This window comes from Pteronotus mesoamericanus, unplaced genomic scaffold (genome assembly GCF_021234165.1).
Source record: "Pteronotus mesoamericanus isolate MK-2021 breed Mesoamerican mustached bat unplaced genomic scaffold, CSHL_Meso_final contig_20, whole genome shotgun sequence".
NCBI classification, from domain to species: Eukaryota; Metazoa; Chordata; class Mammalia; order Chiroptera; family Mormoopidae; genus Pteronotus; species Pteronotus mesoamericanus.
Genome location: NW_026555085.1, coordinates 79,540,981 through 79,564,660, shown reverse-complemented (window position 1 = coordinate 79,564,660; position 23,680 = coordinate 79,540,981). Strand labels below are relative to the sequence as shown.

At 38.3% G+C, this 23,680-nt stretch overlaps 1 protein-coding gene across 1 annotated transcript in view; it reads right to left on the bottom strand.

The window, feature by feature from the left end:
• Positions 1–23,680, bottom strand: part of L3MBTL3 (L3MBTL histone methyl-lysine binding protein 3) — a 100,413-nt gene that overhangs the window by 56,347 nt on the left and 20,386 nt on the right. Inside the window, exons 3-11 of the mRNA XM_054569947.1 lie at positions 23,285–23,410; positions 16,764–16,875; positions 16,328–16,402; positions 14,790–14,949; positions 13,488–13,623; positions 10,796–10,880; positions 9,156–9,247; positions 6,941–7,045; positions 1,013–1,148 (exon numbers count right to left, since the gene is read on the bottom strand). Of these exons, the coding sequence (XP_054425922.1) occupies positions 1,013–1,148; positions 6,941–7,045; positions 9,156–9,247; positions 10,796–10,880; positions 13,488–13,623; positions 14,790–14,949; positions 16,328–16,402; positions 16,764–16,875; positions 23,285–23,386 (1,003 nt within the window). The 5' untranslated portion in view covers positions 23,387–23,410. The remainder of the gene's footprint in view (positions 1–1,012; positions 1,149–6,940; positions 7,046–9,155; positions 9,248–10,795; positions 10,881–13,487; positions 13,624–14,789; positions 14,950–16,327; positions 16,403–16,763; positions 16,876–23,284; positions 23,411–23,680) is intronic.

The following is a 23,680-nucleotide window of genomic DNA, read 5'->3' as shown; positions in this document are numbered from 1 at the left end:
AAATCGTAATAATGGAAATGTCCTTGCCTTAATTTTCACAATTTCATGTTTAATGTTGATAAAACTAGTATTTCCTCAAAAAAAGGAAATTTAGCATTTTATTTTATTTGTTCATTTGCTTTCTTCCTACTTCCTTAAAGTCCAGAAGGCAGCATGAAAAGAACAGCTAATAATTCTCCATATATGAGGTCAACTTATATAAATGCTTACAGATTTTAGTTTTTATTCTCATTTTTTCTATGTGTTTGTTTGATCCTTCAGCCATGTGAAAATACCATTCTGCCATTAAGTTTTCACTTAAAATCAAAGGATAGCTAGTCCATTAAAAAAAAAACAAACCCTGAGACAGGCCAAAAATATCAAACTAGTAAACTGGATCTTTAATATCATGTAAACAACACTGCATGTGACAGCTGAAAAAAGAAGGAAATAAGATATTATTAAATAGAGAGGGACTGAAGAGGTGGTATCTATTATTCTTGGATCTTTATGTAAACATGAAACAGGCAAAATCATGGGCGGACTGTAATGTAAAGCACTCAATAATTAAAAAATAATTGCTATTAGTTCAACCACAGCCTAAAACAATTTTTAGTGTTATACTGTGCTTTACAATTCCCTAAATGTTAACATCTGGAAATTCAATCCATAATTTTTGAGATTTTCTATATACAGAACTATGAGTAAATAAACTTAGCTTTGTAAACAGGTTATAAGTTAATTTTTTAAATTGTTTTTTAAAATATATATGTATCTTTGGCTAAAATTCATTTGTAGTCAAAATTAAGTATGATGTAAATGTTATTTTATATGCCAATAAGTACATGAACATATGGTAGTTTATTTTCTTCAACAGAATTCTACTTTTTTTCTTTCACTTTAATGAATGTATTTTTAATCATGGACAATAAGCTTGAATTTGGGCCTGCCTGAATTCTTAAAAATTCCACTTTAACATGTAAAAAGCTAAGTTTTTATAGAATTTAGAATATAAAAGAAAAAAGTACAATACCTTTGGGAGGATGGAGCTTATGGCCAGTTTTCTCACACCACCCAACTGGGTGAATATCCAGAGCATCTGCATTTACCCAGAAGTCATAGCAATCAGAATATCCATCAAAGTGCAGCTTTATCCTGTATCCACAAACCTGAAATAGGTGAAGGTTGATTGATTAAAAAACAAAAGAAAAAGACTCAGATACTTGTGTACCTGGACATCTATTATGATACAGCTTATGTTCATCAAAGTACCCTCATTAATAGCATCAAAAACAAGCAAAACAAATGACAAAAATCTAAAGGCCAAGGCTATTGCGTATATGAGAAAAGCTGAGCCTCAGCCTTCTGGCCTGATCTCCAATTCCATCAGGAACACGTGGATATGGATGAAGATAATTTCCTGGCATACACAGATCCCTTTCATCTGGTCTGTTGTACCAGCACGTGTCGCTGTGGAGAGGAGCAGAGAAGCAGCCAGCCCACCACAAGAGGCACCCAGCCCCTGCAGCATCCCAGGGTGGGCGCCCTACTGCACACTGTCTGAATGCAGGCTCCCTGTCCTTTACCAAGTTCCACACATGCTGACGTCCAGCCAGACCAAGACTGGTGCAGACACACAGAAGTCCAACAGATCCTCCTCTCTACCCGTTGTTGGGTTGGGAAAAAGAAAGAAAAGCCTACCAAATTCATACTTAGATGAAGCAGGCTTTTTGGAATGCTGGTAAGAAATCACTCTATGTGATGCATGTTGAAAGCTGAGGAAATACATATACCTAAAGGGTCAGTTAGGGGCGTTCCAAGTTAAAAGGTCACATGGGTTTATGGGGCCTCAGCTGGGTCATGCTCTGCCATGGGCTCTTAGAAAGAAGTTCTGCCTCTTGATCTTCCTTCCCCTAGCACAGCAGACATGTTCAAGTGGAACCACCACACCCGATCTCTAACTACTCCAGGAGCACCTGCCTTGCAGAAGCCAGAACAAGAAGCCTGAGACAAGAGCCCAGAGTCAGGGAAATTAACAATCTCCAAAAGAAAAGAAGCTGTACTGTTATTGCCATGACAAGCCCTCTGAAACCAACTGTAGAGGTTGAGTCAGGTAATGAGAAAATTATGTGTATTGAGTCCATGTGTACATTTATGTGCACATTTGTGTGTATGTCATGTGTATACATAAACACAAAAATGTGTGTATTATACACATTTATATACGTACTTACATGTACACATACATATGTAAAAAAAGTCTACAAGGATACATGCCAAATATTAACAATAACTTCTTCTGAGAAATGGGAGTGAAAGAGAATGATGAACTTTTTATTTGTTTTATCTTGTATATTAGTATTTTTTCAATGAGAATGCATTGTTATATACATACATAAAGTTTACAACCAAGCTGACCCCCCAGAGAGACGAGTGTCCTTCCGCAGAGTAGGACTGGGATCCCTGAAAGTACAATCTCTCAAGGAGGGTAGGTGGCTGCCCCAAGTCCCACATCCACCCCACACCAAGAAGGAGCTCAGGGGCTGCTTCTGTCATGAGCCTGAGAGCTGGGCGAACCTACTCAGCTTTACACTCAGTTGTCTCTAGTCAGTGCCTAAGAAATAAGGCCCTTTAGTAATTTATTCCTCTCCCTCGGCATCACCTCTGAGCTTCTGTCCCCGAGTCAACCTCCCTCTGTTGCTCCCATCTCTCTACTATGCCTTATGGCCTCTGGAATCCCACACCTTGGTAAACTGTCTCCCTACATCCTCAACCTCCTTGCTCAAAGGCGTCCCCAGCTGTTCCCTCTAGAGTCATCCCTCAAGGGGAGGCTGCTTCTTCTCCTGCTCTCCATCCCTCCAAGACCCACACCATATGGTTGTACCACACTGTCCTTATCATCCTGTGTGCTCCTCTCCCAACCATCCCCTCCCACTCATCAGACACAAATCCCCGGCTTACTCTTTTCTTCTCATTCTGAGCAGTCCCATCATGCCCATGGATGCCTCATCCGATACCCTGGATCCTGGCTCCCTGCATTTCCTCTCTACTTCACTCTCTCCCATGCATATTGTTTCATTTAGAAACTGCACATGCCTCTCAATGATAAAACATCCAATCTTACAAAGATATCCTTCTACTCAGTTTGCTAACCCAGTTACTCCCAAGACACCTCCTCCTCAATCTCAATGGAAACTCCAGCATCTCACATTCTCACATAGATCTTTCCACTTTTTCCGTAGCAAACCCCCTCACTTCAAGTCTTCCTACCTCAGCAATTACTTAAGACATTTTCTTGCCAACATTTTAAAATTGTTGCCCTGATGTCCTTCCCAAAACATCTGTCTGACAAAATTCCATTATCCCAAGTATGCACCTACACCTTGGTCTAGAGACTGGTACTGAGGGAAAAAAAGACATACAGTCAATCCTCATTATTCATGGATTTCGTATTTGTTAATTCATCTACTTGATAAGATGTATTTGTAACCCGAAAATAATACTTGTGGTGTCTGGATACAGGTGCATGCCCAGCGTGGCAGAAAATTTGAGTGGGTCTTTGTGCAAGGTTCCAGATGAGGCCAAATAAGGCAACGCTCTGCCCTCCTGTTTCAGGTCTCACACTGTTAGCAGGTGTCCTCTGCAGTCTATTTAGTGCCATGTTTTTCACATTTGTGCTTTTTTTGGGTGCGTCTGCTGTTTAAAATGACTCCTAACAGTGCTGAAGTGCTGGTTAGTGTTCCTAAGTGTAAGACAGCTGTGATGTGCCTTATAGAGGATATATGTGTATATAAGATAAGCTTCATCGGGTATAAGTTACAGTGCTCTAGGTCATGAGTTCAATGTTAATGAATCAACAGTAGATATTAAATAATAAGCTGCTAAACAGAAACACACAAACAAGGCTACATATTAATCAACTGACAAAAATGTTGTGACCAGAGGCTCACAGGAACCTAATCTTTTAATTCTCTTAGGAGCAATAATTTAGTATTTACTATTTATGAAATGTAACTAACTCAATGAAAGCTGAATGTCCCTGTATCCTGGACTCTCCCTGCCCAAGAGCAATCCTTCTGGAAGGCCCAGTCTAGTTCCACTGCCATTCTTCCCATCTTTTAAAAATTTTTTCAAATCCTCCTCCCTCTCCTTCACTTAATCAAACACCATCCTCACTCTAAGCCGATGATTTACTTTCCATGGGAAGGGCGTTCCCTCAAATGTCTCCCTCCAAACTGGCAAGCCTCCCTGTGCATATACTCCCATCCTTCCTGCTCCCTCCAGATGGAACCCAAGGAGAGACTCCTTCCCCTGGCTAAGGATGGACCTCTTCAAACACTTTAGACCCCCCTTTTCCTACCCTCTTCTTATCGGTTATCTGCTCCATAGTGGCTTCTTCGACATTCCTGGTGAGAATGTAACAACTGGTAAAACATTTTTGGAGCACAAGTAGCAACATGCATGAAAAACTTTAATGTCTGTAACTGTTAACAGAGGCACTGCTTGTAGTGATGAGAAAGTAAAGACTCAGTTTTTCATCAACATGTGAGCAGTTAAAAGAATTATGGCAATTCAGTGAAATGGAATACTACCAAATGGTTAAAAATATTATGTATATATATTACAGAAGATACACTGTCACGAAAGCAAGCACAGAATATTATGTATGATACCATTAATATGTAAAAAAGAGAAAAATATACATATACATATTTTCACATGAAGAGAAGAACATCTGGAGAGGATGCAGTAAACTAACAAGAGCTGTTACCTCTGGGATATTAAATCAGGGAAGGGGGTGAGAGAGGACTTATTTTTTGTAATATATGCTCCTATATTAGTTGAGGCTTTCATGATGAGCAAACATTACTGCTATAATAAAAAACTAGACAAACTAAAATAAATATCCTTCAAAACCAAGAGATGAAACACATCACACAGGCCTTAAAAAGATCCCATTCTCTTTTACAGCTCAACTTCTCAAAAGCAGTCTACATTTTCTGAATCTGCTTTCTCACAGTTTTCATAAAACTCAACTTTTTGGTGAACTAGTAAGAGCTAATTAAGATATGGAAAGCACTGCCCCATGGTACTGTCTAACTGTGTACTGTTATTTACTGTGTACTATTATTTACCAGCCATCGAATGTTACTATATTCTATAGAAGCCAAAGCTCTTAACAGATTCACTAAGTGAAAGGTTGCTATGAAAAATAAAACTAATATACAAGATCATCTCACTCTTTTGGGGACATTTTTAAGATACATATCCCTGGCTCAAGGGAGGCTGCAATTCTAAGAACTGTTCTCAGTAATATAAAGTGTGGCAAAAGTAGGTTTAAGTGTTTCATATGGAAAATAATAATGAATACATAATAATAGGAGAATAAACTCTGTGATTCAAGTACTCGTTACTGCAAACGTACTTTTGCCACACCTTATATATATTAGACTAAGATATATATAATTGACACGGACAATTTTTCCTGAAAAATTTCAGAGATACCTCAAAATAGTAGAAAAATAGAAATATCTGTTGATCTGTTTCTTATGCTAAAAAACACAGTATGGTGCCCTGACTGCGTGGCTCAGTTGGTTGGCCATTATCCTGTAAACTGAAAAGTCGCTGGTCCAATTCCTAGTCAGGGCACACGCCTGGGATGTGAGTTCAGTTCCCAAGCTAGGGTGCCTACCAGAGCAACCAACTGATGTTCTCTCTCACATCGAAGTTTCTTTCCTTCTTTACCCCTCTCTCTAAAAATAAATAAATAAAATCTTTAAAAAATTTAAAAAGAACACAGTATGGCAAAGACTACCTCAGAGTATTTAGGCGCTGCATGGCCTTGTATGTATCACTTAACCTCTCTGAGCCTTGGTTCTTTCATCTAGAGAATATGGATGAAAAAACATGACCTGTATAGTATTTTTTTAAAGATTAAGTGAAGTAATGCACTGTAGGGAAACATCCCGCCTAGTTTCAGGGACTGTAGCCTCACTTACAGGCTAGAGGGCCACAAGGCTGGAGCTAGGCAAGGAGGCCTTGGGAAAACAGGCCACTTGGGAGATAAAACCTGTCCCTCTGGCAGGGAAGCAGGCCCTGCCTCCCTCACATCACTCTGCTGGGCCGTGGAGGATGGCTGGTTGGTCAATGATAAGTAAGACCCCTCGATGGCAGGGGCAACCTAAGACAGGCACAGTCGCATAGGGCCCATCAGGGAAGGACGTGGGAGACATTGAGAAGGGGCAAAAGACCCTCACCCCTTGGCTTTGTCATGGCCGGAGTCCTCATTCTATCTGAAAGAAGGTCTTACCTCTTGGCTGCTCTGCTCCACCTGCCTGACCGGGTCAGTGAAACAATACTAGAGGCAGGTAAAGCCCTAATCTGGATCGGGTGGCTCCCAGTAGGCCTGGAAAAGGAATGCACTAAATGCTATGAAGCTTACTTTACTAAGAATGCCCTCCAGTTAATGAGTACTGATGTCTGGGGTTGAGCATAGGATGAGATCAATTTCCCAGGTTTCAGGGCTGAATGGGCACCACCCTGTCTACCAGACCCTGACCTGAGGCAAATCTCTGTGTTCAATAGTTATCTATGATCTCTATCTGTTTTCTGTAAACACAGCCTTTTGACATTGATTGATGAGATTTGCATGCCTGCTGTAAACCCCTATGGCACAAGGTTCTCAATAGAAGTCACTTAAAGAGAAGGGCTGGGGCATTCTCCACTAGAGGGAATTGCCACCCCCTTTTCCTGGTAGACAGAGTGTCTGGAACTACTGATTTCCTTATCCGCAGCGGTTGGGGGGACTCTGCGGGACAGGGTGCCTCCCCCTCAATGCACACAAAACACTAAGTACCCATGCCTGGCATAAAGTAAGCACTCAACAAGTGGCATCTTTTCCCGTTATTAAAATTCCATAATCACCATTTTATTTTAGACATAAAGATGAGGCAAAGCTTACCTCAGCCACAGTGAGGACGCAGTACACAGACTGATGCTCAGGGTCCACGCCTTCTAATTTCATGCCAACTTTAAACCCGTTTTTGTTGTATGGAAAGGACTGATGCTATAATAAAAAATGACAGCAGTTTTAGTATTTTTTTTTCCTGAAGATCTAATTAAAAATACCATTCTAAAATAAAGACTATTTAACCAAATACATAAATAACTTTTTTTAAAATCCTCATCCAAAGATCTGTTTAGTGATTTGTGTGTGTGTGTGTGTGTGTGTGTGTGTGTGTGTGTGTGAGAGAGAGAGAGAGAGAGAGAGAGACATCATTGCTTGCCTCCTGTACGTGCGAGAGAGAGAGAGAGAGAGAGAGAGAGAGAGAGAGACATCATTGCTTGCCTCCTGTACGTGCCCCGACCAGAGACTGAACCTGCAACCTTCTTGGTGTATAGGATGGTGTTCCAACTAACTGAGCCACCAGGTCAGGAACATAAATAACTTAAAAATTCAAAAGAAATGGATCACCTAATGATCCATTAGAAAATGGCCACAGAAAAGGAAATTTAAATGTTTTACATATTTGAAAAGATGCTCAACCTCACCCATAAGGGTCATACAAAGTAAAATTATAAGGGTCAGAAAAATATATTTCACTTATCAGGTTGGTAAAGACCAAAAAATTTGATAACACTATTGGCAAGACTGTAGGGAAACAGATACACATATACATCACTAGCAGGGATACAAATTGGTACAACCTCTATCAATCTCATGACATCTATTAAAAAAATTCTCTTTGACTCAGCGATTCTAATTCTAAGAAATTATCCAACAGAGATACCCACACATGTGCAAAATGACAGGTGTACAAGGTTATTCACTAAAACACGGCAGAGTATTTGTGTATCTATATTCCGTAAATACATATAGCACTCCATCTTACGTCTGATGTATTATAATTTAAATTGCTCCCTATTGGTTGACATATCTATCATGTATTTGTCAATATATCACATGTCAATCAATTATTAGCTTAAAATATTTTGGAACCAGCTGTAAGATGAAATTTTATGCATTAATATAAAAGAATGATAAAGGAACTAATGAACTGAGATGAAGTAATTTCCAAACTAAGTTAACAAAAAAGCAAAGTCCAAAACAATATGAGTAATATATGTTATGATTTGGTTTAAGAGCGAGGAAAGGAAGGGGGGGGGTGTATAGCTTATCTGTACATACAATTTCTTCTTAAAAATGTAAAAAGGCTATTCTTCAAGGGACCATAGTTACAAATATAATTATATATAACAAATTCATATGTAATTACTATTATATTTAAATTAAATATGCTTAGTGTAGGTGTACTCATCCTAACATTTACTAGTCATTACTTTTTAAAAACTCCCTATGTTCTTACATATATAACAAGGCATTGATGACAGACTTATTACATACCATGATTAAATACAATTAAGTAATTTAAAACAGGAGTCAGCAAACGAGAGTCTATAGGTCAAACCTAGCCCACTATGTGTTTTTGTAATTAAAGTTTCACTGGATACAGCCATGCTTATTCATTTATATATTGTTTATGGCTGCTCTCATTAAAACAACAGAGCTGAGTTGTTGTACCTGAGACCAGATGCCCCGTAAAACCTAAAATGTTTACTCTTTAGCCCTTTATTAAAAATGTTTACTGACCTGTTTTGGCCCAGGGGCAGCAGCTCCTAGCTAGAACTACACTTGGTATCTATACCTTTAACTGATTTTAAATCATTCACACTAAAACATTATTATTATTGTTACTTTAGTAACTAACTTTTAGGTTTTTGTTGGGATGTTATATAAACCTCAGTAACTCAATTTTATTCTCCCAAAGTCATGGTATCGACACGCTATTTCATGCCAGCTTTTCTTTATCTACTAGTTTTTTTAAGAAATAGAAGTATCTTTTAAAATTAAGTGAAAGCTGGTAAATGCTGGGAGGAAAGAACACTTGTGCAGGTCTGTGCCCATGCATGCGGCACAAGTGGAAGGTACGCAAGTATTAATGTTAGCTGCCCCTGGAGGTACTCCTCCAAGTAAATATACACGTGAAAAACAGTATGTTAGAGCAATTATCCCAAGTCACATGCCCTAAACAGAGAGCGGCAATGACAACCGTGACCCCAGCTCAGCAGTGCAGCTCCTCCTCCCTTAGAGACAGAGCTCTCCAGAAGGGCCATACCTCTTTGAACAGCTTCGCAGGCACTGCCACAGCTTTTTCCTCTTCCAGGTAGGATGCCCAGCACCAAGCTTTCTTTCCTTTAGGTGGCAAACCTGAAAGGCAAGGGAATCACAGATGTACACTGCAAACTCTCACTTTCCTAAATACTGCTAGGCCTGGCTCTTCCCTCATGACCACAGCTGGTAGTTCTCAGTCTCTTGGCTTCTCTGCCAAAGAAATAAGAGCTAAGCAGTGAACTGTAGTGTAATTGCTGTTAGGAGGGCAGAAGAAAGACACAGAAGAACTCAGTGTAAATTAAGAAGAAGAGCAAGGCAGAACAGTACCATGGAAGCTACAGGAAGCGAGCACTTCTAGAGGCAGGATGGTCAAAAACTGCCTGAGAGATCAAGAAGTTGAGGACTAAAAATGACCAGTGCACTGAGTGGTTAAGTAATGCCTACCAATTTGGAAGAAGAGAAGAAAATCAACTCAGTGAGGGCCAGATTTTGAGCAGCAAAAGTACAATTGGTTAAAGATATGGTGTCAGCTAAAATCAATTTTATTTTGGATTAATTTGACAAATAATGGAAATAAAAGGAAGAATGCAATAGCTTGATAGGTAACAAAATTAAAGGGAAAGGTATTTTGGAGATGAGATTTGAACCAGCTAAGGTGGAGCTCATGAAGAGAAAAAAAGTCTGAAAACCTAAGGGTTAAAAATAAATGACTAAAACAAAAAGGTCCCAGAGGAGACAGGGCCCCAAGAACTGAAATGAAGGGCAAGGGAGAAAAAGACAGATGACATTTTTGAGGCAAAGTGCTAAGTAACTGAGAATTTAATTCCCTTTAATCTCAATAACATAAAATGGAAGTCATCTCCTCCAAATGTGAAAGGTAGGCTGTGTCCTTGAGGCAGGCAGAAATATTTCAAACTGTTTCTGAAGACTTAAAAGATGAACAAGCAAGGGATGCATCCAATCACTGGTGCACTGGGTTCCTAACCCTGATTTGTTGGGAGTGGAGCTGTGCAAAGCAGGGTGGCTAAACAGGAAGAACCGGCCAGGCAGATGTGGCAGGTCAAGGGGATAAAGGCTAATGAAGACCTCTGAGGCCTCTATGAAAACGACGTAAGGTCCATGCTGCAGAAGGTGAGAGTTCATCCACTCAAGAATTAAAGGGAAGGGCCTGAGGACTGGATTCCTCATGAGAATCAACTGTTGCCAGAGGAACAATAAAAAGAAAAAGGTACCATACCAGGAAGCTGTGGTTTGAGAGGAACCATTAGAAACTTACAATCTTAGGTTTTAGTAATCTATTTGATGAGAAAATAAAGGAAGATGTTCTTGAGTTTGCCCTGACATTACTTGAAAGGCCACGCTAACTTCTACTTTTTCCCTTATCTACTTCTTCAAAACCATAATCTTTTATCTTTACTGTTTTTTTTCTTTAGTCCCCTTATACTCCACCCCCAGCAATCACCAAAACCATAAATTTTATTGACAAAATTTAACTTAAAAAACCCCCAACAAAGTAATACCTTAACCACCCTGGCATGCATTACAACCAAGACTAAAATGCCTACCTGCATGAAATTTTTGAAATTTCATAAAGCTACAAGTGAAACCTTTGAAACCTTTTTTTTTTTTTTTAAATCAACTCACTCTGCTTTAACACAGCTGAATCACCTCGTCTTTTCCTTCGGGCTCTCTGTGAACCCCTCAGGATTCTTCCATCTTGTTTGTTCTCCTACAATAAGAATGGAAAATTGCAATTTTTAGAAGTTCATAAAATTGGCACCAATAAAAAAAGTTACAGAGCTGTCAGAAAGCATTATTTTTTTTGTACTTTTCTTCAATTTAATGTTCTAAGTTTTAAGGAAAGTAAGAATATATGTCATTTGAGAACTATGTTGCTTTTGGCCTAAGGTCATTACAAAACAAGCATTTCCAACAAGTACACGGCAGAACAGCAGGGATCCTGCTCCTGCCACCTTGGAACACTTTCTTCTCTTAGTTCTTTGACCCCTCTGTTCTGATTTTCCACACACCTCATGGGCCTCTCTTCTCAGTCCCTTTGCTAGTGTCTCCTCCAAGTCCCTTTCTTTTCTTTAGCTAATCACTCTCCCCAGGTGTTAAAGATCATCGGTCTGCCAGGTATCCCTAGTTCGTCCTCCAGCCCTGACCACTTCCTTGACTCCACACTCATGCATCCATCCACCTTCTTACTTGGGATCTCCACTTCGATGTCAGCATCCCAAACTCACGATGCCCCAGTAACTCTAGATCCTATACTCCAGCCTTGCCTTCCCATCCTCAGTAAATGGCATCATTATCCAGTCAGTGGTTCAAGACAAAAACCTAAGAGTTATCCCTGATTCTTCTCTTTCCTTTACACACTAACAACCCTACCTCTAACATCAATACCAAATCCACTGTTCTATCCTACATAGCCCTCCTAACTAGTTTACTGCAATACAATCCTAACTGGTTGCCCTGATTCCACTTTTGCTCTTACAACTCAAAGGAAGAATTATCACTTTAAAACAAAAGTCATATCAAAGTATTCCCTTTACTTTACCTTTCCAATGTCTTCCCATCACATTCAGAATAAAATGAAAACCCATTACTCTGGTTTACCATAAAGCCCTACATGACCTGGACCACTTCAGCTTCCTCTTACTCCACTATCAGCTATAGTATCTTCTTTTTATTTCCACAAAGAAAACATGCTACACATTAGGAATTTTTCCTTAGTTGTTCCACTGCCCGGAGGGCTCCTCACTCCTAATTTTACAATGCTGGCTCCTTCTTATTATTCAGATCACATTGTTCTTGCCACCTTCTCGGGGAGACCTCCCTGAAAACCCAACTTAAAACTGTCAGCAAACCATAAAGCGCTCCTGTAATTCTCAGCAAAGCACTTACTCTAAGCTGACATTTCTCTGTTTATTTTGCTATATGTCCCCTTAGTAAGAATGTAATGTCCCTGAGAGTAGAGACCCTGTCTGCTTGCTGTCATGCTCTTCCCTACATTCTCAGCTCCTAGAATAATGACTATCAAATCAAAGTTGTTCAGTATTGATCTTAAGGAGAATGCTGCATGACCTCCAAGTTCTATTTTCATAAGAACCGTTAACACGAGGTCTGTCCAGAAAGATCAAGCTATGTTATATGAAAAATAGAGACATTTAGTGAAAAAGATACAAGATACAAGAAACACTGTACATAGGACAATGATGCCTTAGTCGCCTTCAAAGGAGGCACCTTGGGACCTCACACAGTTCTCCCAGCTTCATTAGTGACTGCAGCATGATGTCCCTTCTGCTCTGGGAGCAGAAGCTGCAGAATGAATTTTGCCACAACATGTGTCATGCCAAGATCCTGTATCAAAATCTCGAACATAGTAGTTTTTGGAATCCCCAGATCAGCTTCTAGTTCTCGCACTGTCAGTCGCTGATCTTTGTTGATTGCAGCCTATACACGTTCAATATTCTCAGGTGTTCTGCTTATTGTAGGCATTCCAGAATGTGGATCACTTTCAACAGATTCTCCACCATGTTGGAAGCGTTTGTGCCATACTTTTATTTGCACTGCACTCATTGCATTGTCCCCAAAAGCCTTCTGAATTATCTGAATAGTTTCCACAGACGAATGTGTAATGCAAAGTCCGATGTAGGTTCATTGCTCTACTTGCTCAGCCATTTTGAATGTGACGGCCACATAATACACATGCTCACTCAATGGCATCTACTGCCCCCACTGACTAGTACAGTGAAGTCATCATTGTTCACACATGTACATTCCAGTCCACTCTCCTTGGCTGCCAGGTTATGCTGATGTCATGCAAACCATACTCATTATATTAATGATGGCTGGACTTTTTCTGAACAGACCTCATATATACTTTAGGGATGATATTTATGTCTTAATTCACATATTTTGAATTCTCCCCAAATATACCTGGAATTGATCTGCCATTTTCTACCCACTCACATAGTTTTTTGTGAGACCTGTCTGCCATTTACTAAAATGGGATTGGGCTCTTGCTATTGAGAAACTGAAGGTTTATTTGCCAAACTTAAGGTCTGCTGTTGCCTCTTTCCTGCCAGCAACAAATCTCAGGACATCCTACTTCTTCACCCCAAGGGATGGGTCCTGTTATTTACTATTTCCATTTTGAGATGAGGACCCACAACAGAGAGAGCACAGGTAGGTAACTTGCTGATGGTAACAAAGAGTTGTGAAAGCAGCATTTGAAATCAGTAACTGGCAACAGAGCTAATGCCTTTGACCATAATGCTACCACTTAAGAAGTACCCCTCTGTTCCTGGATAGTTGCATAAGAGATACTAACCATTTCATCATCTTTGTCTTCTCCATCCTCCTTGGAGTCAGCTTTCAGAGAGAGTTTTGGTTTTTTCTTCCGACTGCACTTAGCATCTTCTTCCTCATTGTCTTCTCCTATATCCCTTTCTTCCTTCTGATCTCTGCTGTGTTTATAAACCCAAAATAATGACAGAAAACAATACTTATTAAATATCTATGTGCTGAGTATCAATGCAAATTTTTTCAAAGATTACCCTCCAAAGGAAAAATATTTAATCACCAAGTGAAATGTATAGACATTAGAATATTATTGATAAGGAACACTTTGAACCATTATCATGTATATTATCGAGGTTAGAAAGTAGAAATTAGCTTCTATGTTAATTTCAAAAGAGGACATGCACAGTATGTGAAACATACTCTAACAAGTTTAAAATTATTTGTCTTTCATATCTGCTATCAATACTAATAAAAGAATCAATTATTTAAAGATATTTTAGTATTCAGGGCAACTTTAAAGCAGGGATTTATCAATTATTAAGAATGAAAAGTCCAAATTAAAATGGCCAAGTGTAACGTAGTAAAATATCAGTTGGCCAACAAAAACAGATAATTCACAAGACTGCACTGATTAAAATACATAGGGAACTCTACGAAAATATAAATGTCAAGTCATTTATTTGTAGTACAATTATATGTAAAAACTGTATTTTTTGGGTAATAATCTGAATTACGCCAGGCAGTCTCCAAATGGCAAAGTCGCATCTCTGCCAATCATAGCTGATGTCCCTTTCTTGTATTTTTCAGTCTGCCCTGAGATCAGCACTAACATAACCCTCTACATTACTCACTATGACCATCTTCATTCAGTTGATTTCCAATCAACTTTATTCCATTTGTAGAGTTTTAGGTGAGTTACCTAAGACCCCTCAAAATATAAACAGAACTGGGTTTCCATAAACATCAATACCATCAAAATGTGTATGTAGCCCAGAGAACTTTAAATACTTTTAGCTGAGAAACAATCAGCTTAATGTAAACAAAAGACTAAAGCAAGAGGCAGAAGTTGTACTGCCAGTTAAACGTAAGTAGTAAAACTCAGACTGAAAAAATCAGACATGACTGAAGTCATTAGGTCCAGTAATGAGATCAAGGTCCATTTGTTTCTACAGGAAATGTCTCCCCCCCGACCAAAAAAAAAAAAAAAAAAAAAAAGAGAAAGAAAAAGGCATGAAAGGGTGAGAGAGGACAGAGAGCCTCTCATATTCCCAAGCACCACGACCTTAGACTAAAAAACCCATTTTATAGATGAAATGGAGCAAAAACCTACTTGTCTTTGATATGCCGAGTACAATTCTGGCTGCAAAAGTTTCCTCCAGAAAGACACTCATCTACATTGCCATACTGACAACAGTTCTCACAGAATGGAAGCCCTTCTACTTTCACTGGCTCCTTCAACCTGAAAGGCATCCCAGTCTTCTCTGAAAAAACTAGAAGATGAAAATAAGAGAAAAAATTTAAAACCATGAGAGAAAACATTCCAAAGTACACTTAAATATTTTCTTCTAATAATTTTGTTAGCAACACAATAAAAGAATAATGTTTGTTGAATGAATAATTGAACTATAGCATTTGGGAGAAAGAGTAAGATGGGTTTGATAGAAATCACTCAAATCATTTACATAACAAAACAAGTCTACGGAAAAGATAAAAGCTCGTCCAAAGATGTTTCTACAGAGTTCAAAGTAAAATGAAGAAAATTTCATTAGTCACTAAATTCAAAAGATGTGTCTTTGACAAAGTTTCAAAGGGGCTATCTATGTTATTTCATGTTTATTACGTTTTGATGAGTAATTTTGTTTTACTAAATTGGTTAAATGTCTCTCTGTTTTCCTTTTAATGTAGCAGATCTCCTAAATCATAATTATCCAAATCGTTTAGGAACTTACATTTCCTTTCGCCTGAATCATTAGGTTAATCATTCATTCAGCAAACATTTATGAGGCACCAATTTAAGCTAGACACTGAAAATGAGAGTACAGACCTTGCTCAAGAGAGCTCACAGCCCAGAAGGGAAGACAGGCGAGAAAACCAGTATTTGTAATAAGAAGTGACACATGCAGTAATTGAAGCATGAACAAGTTCCAGAAGTAGTACAGAGGAAGTGATACACTTGGCCTGGGGTGAGGTCAGGTAGGAATTTTCTGGTATCAAACCTCAACAGGGTTTTGAAAGGCAAAGAAGAATTTACCAAGTGGACAAAGAGAGAAACAGCATCCCAGCCACAGGAAACAGCACAAGCAAAGGCAAGGATGCACAAAGCCACATGATGTGTTGGGAAAATTACGTGTAACTCAGTGCTGCCAGAGCACAAAGTACAAAGAATGGAACAGAGAGCAGAGAGACAAAGCAGGTGGGTGTGGGTCACCCAGATCATTGTATGTTTTGCTAGAGAGAAAAAGAAATTGGTGAAGCATCAGATAAGCAATCTATATAAGTTCCTCTAAATTCAGTGTACAGGATAAACTGGGTGAAATTAGAAGCAGAATGATTCTTTAGGAGAAATCTGCAATAGTTCAGGTGAGAGTTGATACGGGCCTAAATTAAGGCAGTGGCAGTGACAATAGATAGAAAAGGCCAGATCTGAGACATATTCAGGAAATAAAAACCAAGAGGATTAAGTAACAGGCTATGGGGCTGGGGAGAACACACTCAGGATGACTCCTAGATTTCTTGCTTATTCGTTGGCTAGATGGTACTACCTACCATCAACTGAACTATGGGTTACAGAAGAAGGAGCAGGCTGGGGGGGAGGGGAGAAAGAAATAGAAAATGAATTGCATTTCAGACATGGGGAGTTTGAGGTACCTGTGGGACATCCAGGTGGAGATGTCCAGTAGGCAGGTGGAAATACGGGCCTGGAGCTCGGGGGAGAGGTCGGGGCTGGAGATATAGATTTAGGAGTCATCAGCATATAGGTGTTAGTTACAACCATCGGAGTAGATGAGAAAAAAGTGGCAGGCTTTTGACTAAATCACCTGGGTAGGCTATTACATGGATTTACTTGATAATTTCCAATTAACCTGGTGCTATTACAGATCTGGCATTAGGAGAGAAGACAGTTAATGGTTATTTTAAAATATAAAAGCTGGTTCCATATCAGTTTCATCATAGAAATTTACCTAAGTACATGTGACATGAAGATCACCCAGGATTTTCAAGGTTTCAGCCTATTATAAAACCTTAGATATTCTTATTTTAAAACTTTCAAAACAAAGAAATAATGCAAATGACCCATTCTTACCTTCTTGAGCAGTTGGTACCATCCAAGTTGTGGTAGCTGTTGCTTTTTTAACATTTTCCATCTCACTCTCATCTGTTATAACTTCCAGGGCTCCAAATTCATTTACTCGAAACTAGTGACAACACAGCACAAAGAGGCAAAATTTACAAAAGTGTTCAAACACAATAATCATGTAATGGTTGGCCCATATAATTTTTAAGAAAAAAGCGAATGTTTTAGAAGTTAATTAAAACAATTATATTTTGATAAGCCTTCTGCAGATATTAAACTCTTCGTGTTTTGCTAATTTTGGAATTGGGGAAGGGGACTAGAACCAAGCAGCAAGGTACTCCTCAAGGATATAAACAACCAACACCGCACTCTGCTGCAGAGTGTCCAGCTCACTTGTATAGCCTATAATTTCAAACACCATGTTTTTGCTAAGACTGTTTGCTTATATTATAGCTTATTTGATAATCAAAATTAGTAAAAGGAGAATTACTGTTTTCCCAGGAATCAATTGGTCTCATCCAAGTTCACCTAGTTCAGAAAGAAGGAATCTCTCTATTCCAGAAATTACTACTGGCGTATCCATGTCATTATCTATATTCCAAGATGTGAACGAGGAAGGCAGAGGCATGGGTCACATGACTCCCAGGCTCTGCACTTCCTCTTTTCTGTCACTACTCCCTAGAATTCTCCATTACAAACACCTCTAATCTTCCAAAATGACTGGTAATATCTGTGACAACTGAACAAGTCTACTAGCTCCAGGACAAGTTTATCACTAAAAAGCAAGGGCATTTTGATTTCATGGACATTTTGACTCCAGATATTGAAAATTTCCTCTCACTGAATGGCAAACTTCAAACAAAGTATGTTTCTGTAACAGGCTGGTTGCACTGCGTGTGTGTACAGAAGGCTTAACCACTCCCTGTGTGCAAAGGATCCATCCCATCCTCTTTGGAACAGCTAGGTTTACTCTCATATCCACGAAGTTGAAAGCTTTCTGTATTTCTTCTGTTTTCCCATAAAACAGTATGATATTAAGAATCCACTCAATTTACCAGGTGATGAAGAACAAAAAGGCTCAAAATTCAAAGGGATAATCAAACATTTTGCTTAAAGTTTTTAGATCTTTCATAGAAATATATATGAGCATGCAAATACATAGATTTGGATTCAAGTCAGAAAAATCTTAATCTTTTCACCTGGTGGGAAGAAATCTTATTTTTTCCCACCAGGTGAAAATAGCACCTTAAATAATTTTCTGTACATAGTCCACAGTCATTAAATGCTTTCTAGACTGAACAGGTTAAAATAATTAAGGAAGTGAAAACATTTTCTCCCTTCTACATATTCCAGACACAAATTTCGAGGTAAGATGTGCATGCTCTATCTAATGTGTTCACCTAAAAAATGTTAGCCTAGGAAATGGCAAAAAGTTAATTGGAAGGAAACACCTAAAAATCACTTTTTGGGAAAAAAAATTAATTTTAAAATGATCCACTCAGAAAAAAGAATATTTCAAAATAAAGCCGACAGTACCATCTACTGGGCAAGAGTAGAAAAAACAAGCCATAATGATTATTAATGGCATTAAAACTATGATAGAATGCCAATTCTAATGAAAAATTACAAAAGAAAAAAGACAGGAACTTTATAATTCAATCCAGGAAAGTAATTTTACTTTTATTACATGCTGATGTTTATTTATACTTACTTAACAATTACAAAATGTGTGAAATAGCACCAAACATTTAAATTACAAATAAAGTCTCCTGGGGTGTAAGTTTCCAAACTGCTGCCTAACTACAAACCACCCTGCAATTGAAACACTGAGAGAGAAAGCACAGCGCTAAGTGAAATGGTCAAATAGAAATGCAGACCTACGACCCTGAAAGCTTTAGGTTCAAATACGTTCAAAGTTGAAAGCTAATATTCCCATACTCGAACATTTAATCCGAATTACCTTTTCCTTCTCCTACTATTTAATGCCTGTAACTGCCCTATAGTTTAAGCACAAAGATGCAATGGCGCTTAAGGAAACAGGTGACTCCTGTGAGCCAGGGATCTGTGGATGGACATTAGGGGTGGATGAATCCCATGAAATATATGCATAATTATGATATGGGTACATACATAGTTTTCTGGGGACAGGAGTCATAAGGTTCATCATATTCTCAGAGGTATCCTATAACTCTGAAGAGCAAAGAACAGCTATTCTAACCAAAATTACTTTATCTCAAAAATTAACCTTGAGGCACTTTTTCAGTATCCTATCACATGCAAAAAGACAGTGGGGTTAATTTTTCTTTTCTGGCTTGTCAAGTTGGATTTACTGTCTCTTTCACAATATTATTTTGTTGTAGAAAATGCTGGACAACAGGTTGCTAGGTGCTATTAACATTACTGGAGTTCCACAGATGAAATTTCAGAAAAACTGATACCTTTATTAATATTGTTTTTCTCAATAAAACACTCAGATTCTGAAGTTGTAATGCATTTATGAATGGTTTTGGAGCCATGAAAACTTGAAATAATCAATTATTTTTTGAAGTTATTAGTTCTTTTAACCTAGAAATCTAAATAGCAATATGAAAATTTATCAAATCACTCCATTCTAACCAAGAATATCAAAATTATAAACTTTACAAAGGGTTTTATTTAAGCAAATTAAACACATCAGCTAATGTAACATTTTCTGTAAGTGGATACATCCAGTTCAACCAGAGAACAATTACGTCTAAAATACATAAAGACTAGCAAAGGTTTTGTTTGTTTGTCTTGGCTTGAATTACCTTTAATTGATTCCATTCTCTTCTTTAATTTTGCTTGTAAAGGCAAAGGGTCTTTTGCCTATTTTTTGCCTGTCTTTAATAACAGATCATTAAAAGACACTGCTGAGATTACTATTCTTGTTTCATTACTTTTAATGCTAAAATTTGAGTTCTACTTACCAACCTGTTTTAAGGGCAAAGATATTTGCTAACTAAACTGGTTTGAACACTAATCAAGACAAAGGCAAACTGTGCACTAAGTGCCATGAATTTTCCAGTTGGGTTTCTGTACTGCTGCTGTTAAGTGGTAACTATTCTTACCAGATAAGATGCTATCGCCCTCAGGGGTATAACTGCATTTTATTCAGGGACTCTGAAAAACTAAATCCTTTATGACCCAGAGGAATTGTTCTCTGTGGATGAATTTCAGACATAATTAGAAGTTCAGGTAGAAAAATTGCTTTAGGGAAAGGGAGCCCTACCATACACCTTTCCACTACCACTTACTGCCTGCCTGTTCTTATGGCTAGCCCTGAGATAATAATCCACGAACGCTAATTTACTTTCTAAAAGAACACATTAAGCAATGGTAAGGTTTCCAAAGCTTCTTTAAGGAAAAATGTCTGGTTAATGACGACAACATTTTCAGTATGGCCAACAGACACTAGCTCCCCAACCCCCACCCCCAACATTGTACTTTCTCATGCTCGTCACTCTTCTCGACGCCTGCCTTTCTCTTCACCTCCTCACGCCCCTGCCTCCCAAAGTCTTCGCGTAGACACTAGACCCTTACCCATTTTCAGGCACCTGAAGCTCACATAACATGTGTTTTCCAAAGCCTTCCTGATCCCTCCAGGTAAAATAATACCTCCTTAAAATGCTGTAATATTGTCCTTGCATCTCTTTTGTTAGGAAAATGTTTTCTCTCTTTAGTCTGTAGTACAGCAGTGGTAGAGAATTAGTATCAAAAAGCCTTGTTTTAGGACACAGATCTGCCAATAACTACCTGACCCTGAGCATTTGACAACCACTCAGGGTCTCTGTTTCCTATTTGTAAACAAACAACAGTGGTAGAAACCGCGTAACTCCAAAGGTTAGATAAAAGAGTTAAATAAAAAGATGCAGGTAACTATTCATCAGAGTAAGCTCTCCAGTATTTCCACTACGGCACCCAAACAAGGAGCTTTTGCACTGGTTTTCTATAAGGGCTGGTGAGCCTCATGGGGGGGTAAAGGGGGTTCCCGCAACAGGGTATAATAAAAAAGGTGTGACATCTTCACCTGGTGGTGTGAGCGCCAAGTTGAAGGGTGGCACCAAGTACTGAAATGAGATGCAGACAGAGAGGAAAGTAAAGGCCAGGCCCCCAAAAAACTTTGTGGCACACTGAAGGGACCTGATCTTTACCCTGAAAGATTCAGACAACTGCCAAAGGATTCGAAGCAGAAGAGTGATACTCTTGTATAACTTGACTGGCCGGCTATCAGAAGGCTTTTACAGGAAAAAGTTCGTTCAAAATGGCAATATAGTGCAGCATATAAAAACCTATTCCCATGACAAAAAATTGACTTCTGTGTATTAGCTGATTGCATTAGCTGAGTTAACCTCAGCTGGTTGTCTTAGAATAACATCCTGTTTATTTATTAAATTCACAAATCTATACCCATTAAACAGCAGACATTTGATAGCATAAAATATAAGCAAAGCTTGATGTGAGAGTAAATTTCCTGATTTATTTAAAGTTCTTTCTAATACCTTAAATTTGTGAAAAATTAATTTCTCAATCAGATCTCTTAAGCAACTCCAATTTTAATAGGAGGAGCAAGTGAATTAGAAATCCTAAGCAGTCTTCTGGCTAGTCTGTGAATCTCCTTGGATAGAAAGGGTAGGAAGGTAGAAAATAAGGTTTTAAATTACTTTTTAAGTAGGTATCAAACTATCTACAATGCATGAAGTGAGTTGGATACATGGCAGTTGCCCAATTAGATGAGCCAGAAGTCAAACCAAATAACCCAGATTATAATAACCCACTAAATGGCTTAGTTACCTGATTACCTTAATAAAAGTAATAGGTTATTTCCTAAAATCCACTGCTTAGAAAACCTTCAGGCAATCTAAATTTCTTAGGGATGAAAATTATACTCTAATGTCAAAATCTAACTAAAGTTAAACATTCCATCATCTACATGACACCTCAAAAAAAGCCATTCAAAAGGGATAAAAAATTATAAGGGAACATAACAATGAAAAAGGGAGGGGGGCAGTTATGTATTATATCACGAAGCCAGTATAATTTAAGTGTTTTACATATACATTTTTTTTCAATCCTCCTTATGACATAGATCCTACATCTCCATTTTACAGGTAAAGATTCTGAAAATTAGGAAATTTGACTAAGCTCATGCAACTAATATATGGCTGACATTATCAGTCTGAGAAACAGTTCCTTCTTTCTCAAAAATTCCAGTATTCTTCTTCCAACATATCTACTCCAGATGAACATTTGAAGAGTGTTAGAGCATATAAAATCCTTAGTATTTATTTAATTCCTTATTTTACCAGAGGAAACTGGCCCAAAGAGACCAAATGACTTGTTCAAGATCACACAGACTAAAACTAAAAGTAAATCTCTCCAGATTTCACTAGACTTCACTGCAGCATTTTTGTTAAGCTAAACTCAGATAGGTATTTTGGCACAATGCCCTTCATTAAATCTAACCCAACTAAAATTCAAGTACTTCCAATAACAGACTATCCAAATCTCGCAACTAAGGATGAACAAGGACAAGCTTGGCTGAGATACTTGTCAAGGAAACACTAAAAGGTATTGGATTACAAGAAGCCAGTATTAGAGGGCAGAAATTTCTATCCAAGACAGTACAGAACACAGAGCATTCGAGAGGTAAGCCAACGGCCAGCCTGTTAGGGAGATGGGAAGCTCAAACACGTGAGTGACCAAGTACATACACAAAGTCTAAAAGGCCAGAGATAGGTTCAAGGTCCCAGAGATAGGATCAGAGCAAAAGCAAATTTGAAATGAGAGGTGAGGGGGACTGATTTCCCAGACGGGTGCTTGCGTAACCATGTTTCATGGGGCAGCAGATGTGGTCCTTGAATGCATTTGGGGTTCTGGGGAGAAAGGGCAGGGTGAGTACCTAGAAACGGAGCATAAGAAAGGCTCATTCTCTGAAGAGAGCTCTCACCTATACAAAGCACTGTGGTTCAGAGACTTTTAAGAAAAATCACCAGCTTCTGAACATGGGATTCTGTAAAAATCTATATTTACACTAAAAATAATTTAAGGGAATTGAATAATCCCATGTATTCAATATTTTATCATTATTCAGTTTTTTAAATGAGAAAACTAGGGCACAGGGAATGTGGTTATTTACTTAAAGTGACAAAGCCCATCACTACAAAAATATATGAAGTCAGGGCTTCTAAGCCTACCATTGGCACATTTATTGGCCACCATGATAGAGCCAAACCTGAAATGATCCTCCTGGAAGCTGTTACTCTCCGCAAAATGAGCATATGCTGCCAAAATATTCCTTAGTTTCCTACCCCAAGTGACAATGGCTTTTGCCAAACCATGAGCATTTCAAATTGTCTTGAGAGTTTATTGTAGAGGTCTAAGTATCATATAAAACCTATAGCACCATGCTTAATGTTTTTCTTATTTTATATATGCATTCAGACTTATTTTAGTAAATATATATACACGCACACGCACATATATAATTCTATGTAATAAAGATAGCTTACCTTTAAGTCACTTCCTGGCAATGTACCTACTCCATCTTTCCAGTCCATAACACTGAATACATCAAATTCTTGACCACTTGTGCTAGAGGCAGATTCAGTCATGATTTTTTTTTTCTTTTTTTTACCCTGGAAGGGGAGGAAAAAAGCAAACATTCCACATACAAATCAGTTTTTATTTCAGTGGTCACTACTTTAGTTTCCCTTAACTACATAATATTCTTGATCACACCACCTCATATTCACAGATCTAAAAATAATTGTTTCAAAAATATCAACACTTTTTTCCCAATGTAATCCACGCTGAATTATAGCAGAAAAATATTAATAACATTTCTAAGTTTTAAAGTATCACAGTAAATGTTTCTATTCTTAAAAAGGAATTCATTGTTTCATAGC